This window comes from Petromyzon marinus, chromosome 79 (genome assembly GCF_048934315.1).
Source record: "Petromyzon marinus isolate PM22_M1 ecotype Great Lakes invasive population chromosome 79, UKy_Petmar_22M1.pri1.0, whole genome shotgun sequence".
Taxonomy (NCBI): domain Eukaryota; kingdom Metazoa; phylum Chordata; class Hyperoartia; order Petromyzontiformes; family Petromyzontidae; genus Petromyzon; species Petromyzon marinus.
Window position 1 is genome coordinate 2,585,074 of NC_133745.1, and position 16,208 is coordinate 2,601,281.

General features: G+C 46.1%; 1 protein-coding gene and 1 long non-coding RNA gene across 3 annotated transcripts in view; both read left to right on the forward strand.

Moving 5' to 3' along the window:
• LOC142907403 (zona pellucida sperm-binding protein 4-like) overlaps positions 1-16,208 on the forward strand; it is a 53,225-nt gene that overhangs the window by 5,409 nt on the left and 31,608 nt on the right. The window contains exons 6-13 of one of the 2 annotated variants that reach the window (XM_076056885.1): positions 100-234; positions 427-605; positions 3,550-3,647; positions 3,982-4,109; positions 5,122-5,311; positions 5,795-5,930; positions 6,072-6,165; positions 6,459-6,790. The exons of the other annotated variant lie outside the window; for it this stretch is intronic. Coding sequence (XP_075913000.1) covers positions 100-234; positions 427-605; positions 3,550-3,647; positions 3,982-4,109; positions 5,122-5,311; positions 5,795-5,930; positions 6,072-6,165; positions 6,459-6,718 — 1,220 coding nt within the window. The 3' untranslated portion in view covers positions 6,719-6,790. Of the gene's footprint in view, positions 1-99; positions 235-426; positions 606-3,549; positions 3,648-3,981; positions 4,110-5,121; positions 5,312-5,794; positions 5,931-6,071; positions 6,166-6,458; positions 6,791-16,208 lie in introns of those variants that run through there. 2 annotated transcript variants of the gene reach the window in all.
• On the forward strand, positions 8,784-13,859 carry LOC142907407 (uncharacterized). The gene is made up of 2 exons (XR_012931003.1): positions 8,784-13,227; positions 13,787-13,859. It is a non-coding gene; the product is annotated as an uncharacterized LOC142907407 (long non-coding RNA).

Sequence of the window (16,208 nt, forward strand, 5' to 3'; positions counted from 1 at the left end):
AAGTAACACTAAATCACATACTTGACACGTAGCTCAAACGATGACTTATTTAAGTACGTGGGGTTTTTGTACGATCACCTGTTGTGCTCCTGCTGTTAGAGATCGCCACGTGCTCTGGTCAGAGCAGGAACTTCCCATGCAATGCTGTGCAGAGTGTCCTGAGCGCGGACGTCTGTGCACAGAGTGGCTGCTGCTACGACACCACTCTACGCAGATGCTTCTACAGTGAAGCTGGTACGTAGCTGACTCAAAACGGAGGTTTAATAATTTGCTACCTGAATTAGGCTCTTGCTGTGAGGTTCTGTTGGCGCACAGTAGCATCCTGCTGTGCTGGTTCCCTGAACTTGTTGCATCACCACGGGCTACATGGGGCATCTTTCGTGATTCACCGAACTCTCACATACCCTCCCACTATGCACCACCCAGTGTGCACCACAGATGGGCGCTTTGTGGTGCCTGTGTCTCGGAACCTGACGTCTCCACCGCTGGACTTGAGCACCGTGCACCTGACTGGCGGTAGCGGTGCACAGTGCAGCCCCGTGCTGGTGTCTGCAGACCTTGCAGTCTTTGATGTACCCATGGCAGCGTGTGGTGCCACTGTGCAGGTACTGCGCTCCTGTACTCTGCTTTTCCCTGCCCCCATCCTGATGTAGTTAAATGGGTAACTTGTGGTGCAGTGACCATGATGAAACCCAGCGACTGGTTCGGCATGCCTGAATCTTCATAGCATTGACGTACCTTCATGCCAACTGGGAAATGGGATTAAATGCACCACATGGGAACATGTCGTGTGCCAATTTGTGCAGTCATTAAGGTTGCCCTTTAATGCAATTCATTTCATGACTATGGTATCTGGAATTCTATTCTAAAACCTTCGGTGAACAATCCCAACGCCTTCACTCCTGGTCGAGTTGACTTGTGCCTGATGCAGTAATGTACTCGCTGCCATGTTTTCCTTAGTCGTGGTTTGCACATTTTGCTAATTGCAAAGGATTTGACTTGCGCAAATGAGAACAATCAATTCTTGCAGACATAATTTCGTGTTCTGGTTGATGGTCATGCTTCTGGTAGCCACAGGTAAACGTCGCAATAGAGCAGAAATTAATCGAATTAAACTTCACTTATTAACCGAAAGGGAGTACAGAACGGCAAGCACTGGAAGGATTTGGTTGGATTTTGCAGTACCATAACTACACGTACCAAAGCGCTTCGTACATTTTTCAGCGTGATAATGTTTCTACCAGGTGATCTGTAAGATGGAGAAGTGCAATAGTCACGCCTTGTCGATACGATGCTATATGCCACTTGGCTGTGACGACTCAATTATGGTCTAGTATGTTGTAGAGCCTGATATGAAAAAGGTCAGGACCTGACTATATTTTGCATAAGGTGTTAATTGAACTTTTTGGGTTGTATGGTGCCCAAGGCTCTAAAAGAGTATCAAACAATCTTGGAGTTGGCGTCTGCCACGCCTGTTCATCCCACAAATGGTTTTCCAATGTCAACCTGCAGAACCTTTTATAGTTTTCTCGATTAATCTGTTTCGTGCACTGCTAGTGTATCTACGATATTCCTGAGGCTCCATATCAAATATTGACTTCACTGCGGTGTATCGTCGGCATATTGATGGCACTTTGTCATGCGATAATATGATTGGCAAACAAAGACCTATGCTTTAAAATGGGAAGGGCCCGAGGATTAATGCTTGTAGTCCGCCAACTAAGTGATGGCCGTCATCCAGCTTGATGAATTGATCGACCATATAGTTATGAGACGATCCACCCCAGTGCCGTACTGGATAAACCGAACCTTGGCTGCCAGATTTTAGTAGCCCTCGTTCAATGGTGTCAAAATATCGTGTGATCCAGTCATATAAGTTCTTGGAGACCTAACTGGGGCTCTTTAGTTAAGCTACCTCCGTTCTATAAAACTTCGGGTAGATCAATACTGCAATGGGTTGAATCTGCCTGTTGCAGCAACATTGCCAAGTAACTACTTCACATGCACTCTGACCCTCGACTTATCACCTGTGGGATGGGGCACTAGTTGGTGGGATCACTATGGCTCAAGCCAACATTTTAAAGAGGTGTTGCATTAATTATTTTACACTGGTCTGGGAAACGGCCCTCGCCGAACGAAATATTTTCCAGGTGGACAATCCGTTGCACTAGTGCGTCCACTTACGATTTGGGAATGGACATGTCGAGATGGCTTTTGGCAAGTTTACGAAAAATATCGAAACTTCTACCACCAACGTTGGTCTGGTTTTGCGTTGTGTCCAGGTTCATCAAACTCTGTCGGACCAGGAAAATGTGGTCCCTTCAAGTTAGATGCGGCCATATCAATCATAGCTTATTCATTGCTGAAGACTATTGCAAGTACTTTGCATAGGTCTTGGTACTTTATAACACTTGTGGGGGTATTGTGAATAATGCATCACGTGGTAACAGTGTATTGTGAGTAATGTGTCGCGTGATACCACTGTAGGGGTATTATGAGTAATGTATCACGTGGTAACACTGTGGGGGTATTGTGAGTAATATATCACGTGCTAACACTGTATTGGCCTTAACCCACTTATAGGTAAGGTCGATTTTGGCAACTCGGTAAGGGAATGACGTAGCGAGCCAAAAATAGTCGCTTTGTCCATAGTCGCTATCTTAATGGATATGTGTTACGTTAGATTTCCTCAGAACAAATTAGAAATCGAACCAATTTGCCATTTTTCAGTGTCATTGCTCCAGGAAGTCTTGCAGAATTGTGAACCTGAAAAAGTACAAGCCTCTCCATGAAAATCACAAACTTATGGAAAGGGAGAACAACCTTAACTTTAATATTTTTACCATGCTATCAAAACAAATTAAACACACCGACTTAAAGGAACATTTTGTATTGAATGATTGAACCAGCTGGCTAGTTTTCGTAAAAAATGCAGCCCATGTTTGAGCCAGCCAACTGTAGATTACAAACTTGATGTTTTATGACTTATTATCTTACAATAATCAATTTCATGTATTTTAGAAACAATTTCAACGAAACCTAACATACTTACAAGTAACAATATTTAAACTATTTTCTTAAACTACACATTTTATCAATGAAGGACATACTTTCTCGAACACTTTCCCATCCAAGCAAGCTATTTAAAACATTGATGGGCAAATGATCTCTGAGACCAAAGACGCTACAGAATACGTTTGTTAATTGAATGCCATCTATTAAGGTGTGTGCATTTAGAAGCACGTTTATTTGTATATTACACAACACCACGTGCCAGATCAAATGGGTGAACAGACACGATGGCGCGTGCTGCATCAGACCCTTCACGATGCACAACTCGATGTGCAGAGCACACTAATGCACGAGTTTCTAAAGAACTGCAGGGTCCCTTTATGATTGAGTGTCAAATGAATCGAGTGCCAAGCAGAATTTATGGGGATCATAATATCTCATTTTGAGCCATCTCGACTCTTGGATAATACCAGGTATCATGCTTCTGCTTGATCACTCGATGGCATTATCGTTTTGTGACCTACTTTTTGTGTCCAGTGGAGTGGGCAAGAGCTCGTGTACGAGTTACTGTTGGCCTCTGAGCGGGATCTCTGCGTCGATGGAAACGTCGCAATCACCAAGTCGTCCACATACAAGTAAGCACCGCCACCACCCCTCAGCAAGTGCTCTGCTCATGAGGGTCAAGCACGAGTCTTGCAGAGGAGACCCACCCCAATCAATGGCCACTGTCCCTACGACATTAAATATTTGCAGCATTCGCCTGCAGAACCATGACCAATCTGCTTCCATAATCAACGATTTAATTTTCATATTTGGGACATTCAACGCACAAATATGATTTATAGCTAATGTAAACACGGTGTGAACCAAGGTGGGTCCCTTCACTGGTACGTCTGCAAAACACCCTGCTATCTTTCTGCCGTGAGGGCGTGGTGCATACCTTTATGGCGGATGTTGTCTGTTTACCAGGATGGTTCTTCAATGCCGCTTCCTTGGAAGTGGCGACCTGCAGCTTGGAGTGCGGGTGAGCACTCTCCCACCACCACCTCCAGCCATGGCCACTGGACCCCTCTCCCTGCTGCTCCAGGTCTTCACTGGTGAGTGCTGCCTTCTCCCACAACGTGCACCTCTGAACGGACAAATGCCACCTTAGGGGAACACAGGTTGTGGTGTCGCTCTACCCAGGGAAGACTTGGGTCTGTATTCTCCGTATTACCTCTGGCTGGATGCCAGCTGTAAGTCGTGCTTATTTTTTCCAGCACTGAGATAAAGCTCAACCCTGCTTTAATTTCCACTTATTCAGGCTGCATGAGATTTTGATGCATCTGCAGCATTAATCGGCATGGCTGCTGGACTTGAACTGCAAACCACTGCAACAAACGGACAACGTGCTAGGCTGTGCTGCCAGCGTATTGTGAACCTGCAAACATAGTTCTTAGTTGGCCATAAGTTAACTAGAACGACTTGCACATTCTCCATGGTACGACGTTTAACTTCAAATGCTAATTTCTGCTGAGATTTTGGATCTATCAGCTACCACCTGAAACCATATTGTTAGTGTGGGGCCAACATTGATAGGGATGACAATACCACTAATTCCCATGGCTCTACCAAATGGGTCTTTTTGCACACCCTATCAACCAAAACGGTCTCCTTGAAGGCATTATTTAAAGGAAAATGGGACTGCTTTCTTGGCCTCATTTGTCTAGGTCACCTTTGCTTGAACGAATGGGTGTCAATAGCTTCATTGGTTACTAATTGGCTAAATGGGACTAGAGCTTGGCAAAATTTTAGCACCTGATTCCACCCCTCCGTGTGAAACCGTGCCCCTTACAACATCTACATACATTTAGAGATGCCGTTGTATACACCCTATTTTGCCAACCATGCTAAACGGAGGTGAGGGTGACGATGTATTCTGAAAATACAAATGAAATATCAACCACGGTTTCTATGCCAGGAAAATGTTGACCTTGTGCCCTGGTTCAATTTAAAAGTAATGCACACGTTTTGGAGGATTTGTGCTTTGCCTTGTCCAATGTGCTTTCTAAACAGGACTTTTACGCCTCTAATCCAAATTCCTTGTGAACCATGTCCGCACGCTGCCAGACAACTCCTACACCACGCCGTACCAGCCCTGGCAGTACCCGCTGGTAACGCTTCTGGGAACGCCGCTCTACGTGCAGGCGTCACTGCTGCACCGCTCTGACCCCACACTGGTGCTCTTCCTGAAGGACTGCTGGGCCACGCCCACGGCAGTTGACACCGACCCCACGCAGTGGAAGCTTGTGACGGATGGGTGAGGCTGGGCGGGGTAGTGCGCGCTAAACCCTCACTGCCACAGCAGGGCCTGCAGTGGTAACCTGGTTCGAGGCATTGGTTGTCTTTTTTTATCCCCCCACGTAAGCACAGTTGTGCTAATTACGTCCTTTTTTAAATGACTACGGTTTGTGTACTGGCGTCGTTTAAACAAGATTGCAGTGCCATCCAAAATGTCGATGGCCACAATGCTCCTTGGGTTGATGTTCTGGATGTTAACACAGCCACCCTCTGCCTCCCAGAGCTGGTGGTTTGTACAAGTCCGGCTACATGCAGTGATGGTTGCATCGCACAGATGCACTGCAAATTGGCATTTGGGCTGCCTGGCTCATCGTGAACATGTCTTGACTGTAAAGCTGACCTTAATCATCGCGTGCAGATTTAAAAGAAGATGCGTGCATTCAATCCAATGCATGACACTTGCGTTGGCTTAAGGGTAAACGGCACTCTTTTGCATGTGCAGCTGCCCCGTGCAGTCTCCTTGTTGCAGTGTGTTCTTCCCTGGTGTCGCTGACCTGCCACTTCCTTCTCACTACAAGCGTCTGGCACTCCAGGCCTTCGCCTTCATGAACTCTGACCGCAGCACCACCCGTGACCTCGTGAGTGCCTGATTATTTCCACTTTATAACCAGGTTCTCATGGAGGGATGACATGTGCTTTGTACAACTGAAGAGGGCAGAAGGACTACCTAATACATGTGAAACTTTACTTACTGGCGCGATGCATTCTGTCTACCACAGGTGTACCTACACTGCTCTATCCTGGTGTGCGACAGCTCCAGCCCCAACTTCGTCACCGAGTGCAATCGGCAGTGTGGACAGACCAGGCGCTACAGTGAGCACCACCGCAACCTCTATTTAATATCTTGCGCTTCTTTTCCTAGAAAATACTCGCAGAGTAACCCTTTGCCAAGATGACAAAGGGGTTTTCATTGTTGGTGGTAATGTTGCTATGTTTTTCTTCTTATTTAGATCACGTTCACTGACTTTGTAGACTAGTTTTTGACAAGCCGTGGCATGCCATTTAATAACCTACTCGTTTGATTTTCTGATGAACTTGACCTGAAACAAATAGTGTCCTTTTTGTATGGGCCAGTGGTCATCAACCGATTGTTCTTGTTTCTCCAGAGCGCAACGCTGTCTCTGACGCTTCCAGCGTGGTAGGAAAGCACGTGGTGTCGCTGCAGGGCCCCGTGCTCTTTGAAGAAGCTCCTGTTAACGACGCTACTCTGCTGCTGCTGGAGGCTCCCTCCTCATCGTGGGCCTCGGCTGGGACTCTGTCCGTTCTCCTCGTCATTGGCACAGCAGTCGTTGCGCTCCTGTCTGCTGCCATTGCCGTCAGGAGGCGCAGGAGCCGGGCTGTGGTGCTCGACGGGAGTGGCTATTGATGACGGCTTGTGATTGCTGGAACTTGCATAGCTTGCTGACCATTGTCAAAAATAAAATTCTGACATACGCTACTGCTGTTCTGACAATTTACTAGGATTGAATGCATGCAATATGTAGGAAGTATTAGTGCTGCATTTGACCACATTTCTTCCCAAAGGAAAGTCCCTCAATGGCAGCAACTTGTACTAACGTTTCGGCAATTGGCTTCTTTAAACAAGAGCACCTTGCGATGCATAAATAATCTGAATATAGATTTATTTTATTTAATATGTAATAAAAAAATTCCCTTATGGAAATGTGGACATTATGTTCCAGGGACCTTTCCCATCACACTAGCAAACTATATCAAAGGTAAATCAATAATGTGGGGCAAGGGGGGAGAAACGAAATCATAACTTTAACTAGCATCAAGGTAAGGTTAGGTTGTGACATTACAAAGCATGTCCACATTGTCAAAAGTGCTCGCCTCCTGGAAAAGACGACCGCCCCACCACGCTATGGAGGCTTGACTAGATATTCTTTGTGGCCTTGTGCACGCGTGGCTTGGTGCTTCAGACCCCTGGGTGCTGATGCAGTGGCGACACGTCCGTCTCTAGCTGCATTAGGGTAATTGCTGGAGAAACTCCGCCACAACGCGGTTCCTCATGGTTATTTCCTTGGGCATGGCCACCACAAATGCTAATAGCCAGGAGTCTCCCGTCTACACCTGCCTGAACTCTGGGACCTGTGTTAAACCATCTGCCTGGAAAACTCGGCTGTTAGGAAGACCGTTTGCATCCAAACAGCCTGGAAATAGGACCCCCTCACAGAACATGGCCTCCCTTCCTGAAAAGTAAACCTGAATAGCGTTTCTCAAACTCCTTCGCACTGTATTAAGAACGGACAACCTGTGAAGACCATTTCTCATGGACTCAATCCTGCATAATAACAGACGTATGATGACGCATGAACCAGTACTCTATTTTGTCGAGAAGATTTGAATGTTCCTTCTCCGTTATACCTGTTACTATAAAAAATGCACGAACTACTTGACCTATTCTTGGTTCTTTCGGTAAAGTCACGTTGAAGGGAAATAATAAAATATATAAAATTCTCACAACGTTTCGACTAACACAGTTTGCTACAGTCGAAACGTCGTGAAAATTTTATTGTTTTATATATTTTATTTCCCTTCAACGTGACTTCACCGAAAGAACCAAGAATATGAATTACTGCAGTCACGAAAGCTTTAAATCAAAATACTTGACCTATAGCTTGAAATATCAAAGTATAAAATTACTTTATCCTGAACTGATAACATTTGTAATATTAATGCCTGGCACACATATATGCACTCCTCTGCCTATGAGCGTCATTTTGTCTGCCTTGTAACGCTTTAAAATGCAACTATTGTGTGTACATTGCAACAAGGTACACTAAGGCAACAAATTAAGCCCCCGAATGAACACTCGCTGTTTGTTTATATCCTTGGTCCAATACAAAGTAATTCAAAATACAATGTACGCTGATCTTGATGATAACTGAGCCACGACGCATCAGCACATGCGTGGTTTCCTCGAGCAATGCAAACGGTTGTTTAGTGTTGACGGGAGGTTCTGGCGCTAAAGACTCGGTGGTCATTTTGTTAACAATAAAAAATGCCAAGAAAAAAAACTCTACAAACAAGTGGAAGCATTGTGACGTGCAAAACAAAGGGAGGAGTTGCCGCGCTCAACAGCAACCAAACAATGAAGGCATTTTGGCAGCACGCGCTTTGTAAACAGCAGAGCAGCCTGCATCAAGACAAGCCAGAGACTGCACCATTAATGTTGCAAGAGCACGCGCCGAGGATAATCCTGGACAGCGTGCATGGAGACAAGCCAGACTGCACAAAATCTTCTGCAGCACAGGCTAAGAAAACACTTTAGCTCGTTGGAAGGCTTTTTGGTGCTGTGTGCCTCGCCTGTCGCCCCCACTGATGTCCTCTTCCCACCCACACTCCCCCCGTTGAAATGTGTAGTTATTGCTATCGTCGGTAGAAACTACTATAGTTACTAAACCTCTCTCTTGGCTGTCCATCGAAAAGGACGATGACGATTGCTCCTCTTGTGGGTGGGTTATAACTTTCGGCGTTTGAGTCACGTGGCTGTGGATGCCGATGCAACAACCGCACACTCTGCTGCAGATCGGACACGTGTGTTGGATCTCGGATGGCCTTGTCCCAGTTGTGCGTTGGTGTCTGGGGGTGTCTCTGGGTTCATCTCTCGCATCTCCACAGTGAGGTGGCATCTTCCATGTGCTGAACTTTTTTGGCCCAGGTGGACCACCAAGTGAACCTGTCCAGCGCCAGGGGTTCCAGGCTGGAGGGATTGATGTTACAGCGCTTCAGCAGGTCCTTGCTGTGGTCCTCGAAGCACGTTTTCTGTCCTTTAGTTGAGCGTTTGGCTGAGGTGAGTTGGCGTTAGAGAACTCGACGGGGGAGCAGGTGATCAGGCATGTGGATCACATGGTCAAGCCAGTGGAGATGTCATGTAGCCATGCTTACTTCAATGCAGGAAGAATTGGTGCACGTAGGGGAGAGGACAGAACCGAGATAGGTGAAATGGGGTAACCAATTTGATGTGAACACCACCGATATTGAAGATAGGCAGTGAGGTGCATGTGTATGAGAGTTGAGCAATTATTTCTGTCTTCTAAGTATTGATTTGGAGGTTGACAGAGTGGTCGGAGGAGACACGGTTGAGGGCGTGTTGCATGGATTCTGGGGTATGAATCATGGGTGAACAGTCATCTGCATATTGCAGTTCAAATAACTGTTGGCGTCTGGTTTTTGCTTGGGCTTGGAGGCTTGTAGGTTGAAGAGATTTCCATCCAGATAGTACTGTAGCTGGATTCTGTCGATTGAGTTGAGGGAGTTATGTGCAAGGTTTGTGATGGCAGCAAGGAGCATGTTGAATATTACCGGAGCCAGAACACAGCCTTGCCTGACCCCGACCTCCACGTTGAAGGGCTCTGATTGAAGTCCATTAAGCACCACTCTGGCAAGCATTCGTTCATTGAACTGTTTTAGAATGCTTTGACACTTGCCAAGCACCCCAAGTTTGATTAGCTGCTGCCAGAGTATCTCGCTGTTTATGGTGTCGGATGCTTTGGTGAGGTCGATGAAAGCTATTAAGAGGTTCTTTGTCTTGATCCCGGCATTTTTCCTGCAGTTGTTGTGGCACAAAGATCTGCCTTTCCTGAAGCCCCACTGGAATTCTGGGAAGATGTTTTCGGATAGCTGCTCTGCGAGCCAGTAGTGCATTATCCTGGCAAGGACCTTCCCGTCGACTGAAATAAGTGAGATACCTCTGCTGTTGCCGCAAGCCTCTTTGTCACCTTCTTCATGTAGATAACTACAATGTTCACGTCCTTCCATTCCTGTGGGATGGTTTTGGACAGCCAGATGAACTTGATGAGAAGTTGCAAGCAGTGATGGAGGAGGTATCCCTCGTGCTTCGGCATCTCAGCTTGGAGGCTGTTGGGTCCAGCACTTTCATTGTTTTCCAGGCCTTTGACTGCCTGGCAGACCTTATAAAATCGCGGTGGAGTGTCAATTTCATGTATGGGCTGGATATCAGGCAGTGACTCGAAGATGAGTGGGTCTGTGGGGTTTATGTTGTTGAGGTGATTATAAAAGTCCTCTGTCCATCTGTCCAAGACCTTTTGGTGGTCCTTGAAAAGTGCGTTGCCATCGGCAGACCTGACCGGGGTAATTACTTGTTTTGGTGGCCATAGAGGGCTTTGACGGCATCATAAAACACTTGGGTGTTGTTGCGTCTGCGAGGCGGCTTTGGATCTCATCTGCTGTTTGGACCGACCAGGTGTCCTCCATGGCATGGAGAGCACACTGGCACTCTGCGTTGACCTTAGAGAGGGAGGATTGGAGAGTGGCAGAGTCTCGGTTGGAAAGGACAGCTTTGTGGGCTTGGGATTTGGTCTGTAGTGGTGTGTGGATGTTGGCAGCATTCTCCTCAAATCAGTCTATGTGATGCTTTTTGATGTTCCCGTTCTGATTCGGAGGCAACCTCTAGGATGAATGAATTCAACTCAGTCCATGTGTTGTTTGAGTCGAGGGCGTTTGGGGGGAGTTTTTTTTTTTTTCGTGACAACTGGATGTTTGAGAGCATTGCAAGTTCAGTCTCTTATTTGGGGCCTTCCTTGGATGGCTTGGACAGATTTCAACGCGGAACTTGGCTCTGATCATATGGTGATCAGTCCAATATTCCACTCCACGCATGGCTCGGGTTACTAGCACCTCCTTGTTGTCGCATTGACGGTTGATGATGTCATCTAGCAGGTGTCAGTGTTTATAGCGGGAGTGTTGCCATGAGTTATTGTGTTTGTGCTTCAATTGGAACAGGCTGTTGTTCGGAGCATGGGGAGAGTAGCCGCAGCCCGTTGCTGTTCTGCTTACCCAGCCCATGTCGGCCTAGTTCACGGTCATAGGTCTGGTGTTCCGAGCACACCCTGGCTTTAAAGTCTCCCATGAGGAGTAGCTTGTCGGTACGCAGTGTGTTTTTAAAGGCAGTGACGAGAGCTTTATTGAAAGCCTCCTTGGCATCATTGTCTGCGTCCAGTGTAGGCCCATAAGCACTGATGAGTGTGGCAGAACGCCCCCCAGCCAATGGAATGCGCCCCCTCCCCAGCCGCTCACTAATACCAACAGTGAATTCAGCGATGCATTGGATGATTGAGGTTTGCACAGCAAAACCCACACCTTGGAGGTGGCGAGCATCTTTGGATCACCCTTCCAGAAGAAGGTGTAACCCTCACAAGCCTCTGTGAGAGAGTCTTCTCCATGTAAGAGAGTTCCATTCAGCACTACAATGTCCATGTTGTATTTTCTGAATTCATGGGCCACGAGGGCTGTCCTTCTGTGCGGTCTCTTGTTTTTTTACGTCAGAGTCCAGGAGGGTGCTGACGTTCCATGAAGCATCTTTAAGGGGTAAACAAGTCTTGGATTAACTTGAGTTTCAGACACTGAATGGGATGCTCTGGTGGTAGCGGCTAACAACCCGGAGTGAGTGGAACAGATAATTTTAGATCACCTTTTTTAGGTCCTTCCCCATCAGGGATGAGCAGTGCGGGGCTGTTCAGAAACGATGGAAGCTGCCAAGGAGACATGCTGGCCCTCCCCGTATCTGTGCAAAGTTTGGATAGATATTCCAGTCACATCCTTGACCTGCACCTTCCGCTATTTGCTGTCAAGAAGCCTGAACTAGAAGTTGATTAAGGTGAGGGGAGGGGTGCGCAGTCCCTACGCCCACCATCTTCAGTCAAGCCAAACCGATTCAGGTGGCATGAGGAACTCACGACGACCTTCATCTGGCCAGAGCTATAGGGGACAATCGGAGATTTGATTTGCTGAATACCACCGTTGCATGTCCCCACCACAGATTTGGAGTCAGAGTTTTTTACACTAGCTAAAGCTTACCCATAAGGCAGTGGGGCAGTGGTTCAGAAGTTGTAGATGCCTCTGCGGACCACTGCAGCTCCAAGATCCCCTACTGGTTTGGCCTGGTGTTGTGGGACATCAGTTTCCATGAGCTGCCAATTGTGAGGCACATACGGAGCCTTGGTGATGGAAAGGCTCTGTACTGCCAAGGAAAACGTATGCACTCGGTTTCCTGTTTCACGATGATGGCTATCCATTGGCAGCATTTGACAGCACTTGTAGAAAAACACAGCAAGCAAGCGAGCATGCAAGCAACACAGCAAGCAGGCAGGCAAGCAAGCAAGTGGGCATACACCTACGCTCATCATGATTACTGCACTAGGTGCATAACTTCACCCTGGTGTTTGAGACAACCACCAACGCATAGGCAGTAGAAACGATTGCAGAGTAATTAGATACTGCTGTGGAATCAGTAGATACCACTATATTCAGTAGATACTACTATAGTCAACAGATACTACTGTAGAGTCAGGAAATACGACTCGAGAGTCAGTAGATACTACTATAGAGTCGGTAAACACTGCTGATCATATTGCATGTACGGTGTGTAGGTATATATGCCTACAACATAAAATAAAATTGAGTGGCTGGGGGGTAAACTTGTTGGAGGGGGGTCGACAGTTTTTGGAAACCTGTTGAAAAAAAAGTTTTTACCCCCACTTTATATAACTTTTTTTATTCAGGCCTTGTGGAAGGCCCTCATAGTTTTGTTGATGGACAAATGTCCAGACAAACTGAACACTTTTATATTAGCTTAGTGTTTGCATGCATATGTTATGTTTTTTTGAGAGAAGACAAGTTTTCAAATATATTTTCTATTTTGCCAAGGCAAAGAAGGGGTACTTCCTATTAGTATAAAATAAAGACGTTTGAAACCGGCTCCTGTAAGATGGCGCCTCGCTTGTGTTTTTCAGGCGAGGTCGGGCTTCCATTTTGAGTCAGGCCGCAGCTCCCGCCCTGCTGCAGCCAGCCCAGCGTCGCACTCCTCGAGTGCACTGCGGTACCGGCAGCACGTGACGAGGGTGGATTGAGGTGCCTGCCCTTTGACATTAAATTTCTGACTACCACGCGGCCGTGCCACACTGCCAGAAAACCCATCTCTATCATTCCTGTAGTCTTGTTAAAACTGCAGAAAAAGTAATAAGCTTTTGTTTGCTTATGTTTTTGAGCTAACTGACCAGGAATGGGCAAAATGTAGGCCCATCGTTTGACCCAAGCAAGTTGAGACCCCAGATTGAGTGTTTCTGATGTAACATTAAACGTAACAATAATATATTTTGGAATCATAGTTAAGAGACAAACTACATATATATGAATAAAAATAATTAAACAACATGTTTTCAAACGTAAAATACTATCAATGGTCTTTAACAGCAGGCAATCAGGCTGCTTAAAATATCACGTGCAGTGAGGAAAAGTATCGCAATTTAAAAGTAGAACTTGAACTTCATCAAGCTGGAGGAGTACAGAATGTATTTTTTGACTCATGATCATTTAGAACACATTTTTTATCGTGTTAAATCTTGTGTGTAAACAGGATGTTTACTTTGTCTTCGATCTGTTGAGATTTTATTTATTGTGATTTTTTAAGGTGCCTTGGTGGAGTGAAGTACCTGGCATCTGAGATGAAATGGAGGCAATAAAATGTAACATCAAGACTGCAAGGTCCTCACTGCGTTGCATTGATATAATTTATTGGAATAGTCAAAGATGGGGAGTATCACTGCCTTAAATCAATTATGCATCGCTGTACGTTTTATTGCCAACTTGTGATTATATCAAATACCCAGATACTGCCTTCACTTAAGATGAATGCGTGCAATGCGGCTTAAAATGTACCTTCTCATCAATCCATAGACCAAGGAATTTAAATGCATTAACGATGTAATTATTAAGCAAAGTTTGAACACGTTCATATTATCATGCCAATTTGAAAAAAAATATGTATACTACTTGTATAGCGTTCTATATCAGTTTGACAATTAAACCAATCGTTAAATGAAGAAAAAATGACTGAAGGCATGCTCTACACTCGGCTTTGCAATCTGCAATGATAGCCTGATTCATGAGCCTTGAAGTCCTCAAACAAATGTCATGCCTCTTGCCTGGATCACCAGTAAACTGCACAATGTGGTGCCTGATTTTAATCGGTTATCCACTGATAAAGGGCAGTCAATATCTACCTCTGCAAAAGCGGCATACAACTTATAATTTGGTTTGCAAAGTGATCACCTTCCTACACTTCTTGGTGATTGAAGCAGAAGCAGAACTGTTTTGTCATTTAGCACTCGTTGTGATGCAGTGAAAAAATACGTTTGCAAATTAAAACAAAGACAGCATACAAAGAACATATGAGGGTATGCCCCGACGTACACGATCATCACACGTATTGTATTTTGCCGCTCAGCCAAGCATCTCAATAAATCGAGGACTTACCATACATTATGCTTGCATACACTGCGAACGGAAGGAGCATTGCCTCCCAACGCTCCTGCTGGCAGTGACGTTATAGCGATACCTTGCGATGTCAAATGTATGGCGACTTTGTGCATGGCATTGGCATTTTATGCCCGAGGACTCTGCAGAGGTGCGTTGAATATTTCAGTTTCCACCTGGCTGAGAATAAAGTGCCTCTGTTTGGGTTCATGTGTCGTGCTGTAATTGCGCTGCGGGCACTTACCTGTAGTGGCATAAAGGGCCCAACAGTGGCAGTACCTTGCACCGGCAGCGTGGCGAGAGACAGACACACCTGGGAGGTGTAATAAAGCCGGACCTCTCAACGGGTCCTGGCCCATTCCAAGACAGAAGCCAGAAGACCAGCTAGCCAGGACCCTGGGACCCTTAGCCCCACTGTCTATGTAAGGAACGGGACTCTGTGGGCCAGTGGTGAGACCCTGGGAACCCCTGGCCCGACGTCCTCGGAAGGGCCGTGTCCGAGTGGGCCAGTGGTCGGGACCCGTACCTTGGCTGGGTCGGGTCAGAATAGCCTCACCTAGGTGACTCATAGCCGGAGGACCTGAGAGTGGTAGCCCAGTTTTAATATGCGCTAGTCCGGAGGCTGTACCTCCCCAGGTAATAAATAAAAAGGGCTGTAGCCTTAGTGAAGGCTGAAACTGTTGCTGTTAAGCGTTTATTGAATAAACGCGTTGCCTCTACAAGTCGTCTCCGAGAACTCACTACACATGTGCCAGGTGAACAAACGAATTCATAAATAACGAGAGAAAAAAAATTACGCAAATGTGTTTTTTTGCAGATGAATTAAATTAAATAAATCCAATCAGTCTCCATACCCTGGCCACAATCCCCCGATTTTGGATAACTTTCATTGGAGGGGTGGTCGAGAGGCCAAAATGTTACAAGCCATTTGGATCATGTAAATTCTTATATTCCAGCATATGCCACGACAAATAGGACTTTTGATTTAAAGCTTTCGTGACTGCAGGGATTCATATTCTTGGTTTTTGAATGCTCGTCCAGCAATTGACTTGTTTAAGTTGTGGGGTGGACAGCAAACATAGTGAAGCAGAGTGGAGAACCCGACGTGGGGAATAAACTAAAATGCGATGTGAAAGATAGGCAGGGGCCAACACATTAAGATTATTTAAAACAGTAAGTGCAATCTTAAAATGTATTCTGGACTGAATAGGAAGTGAGTGGCGGGATCGTAAGATGGGTGTAATATAATGACGCATACGGGTATGAGCAAGTACTCTTACACCTGCATTCTGCACATATATGTGTAGTGAGTTCAACTGAGTCGCAGACGTCCTCTTGGAGGCAACACATTTATTTAACACCAACACATGGTCACCAAAAAAATTCCTTCATGAACCCAGCTTTCATGCGTGCTTCGCCAGGCCTCAGGTTGGTTCAGTGAAGGTCCGAGGTGGTATCTCGGGCGACACATCTTCATCCGGGATTGCTGTTGGGCGTAGCTCCTGCATAGGCGAGGTGATCAAGGTCCGCGATGCAGTTTGTGGAAGCGGCCAGAAAGATCGGTCGATTCCCGCCTG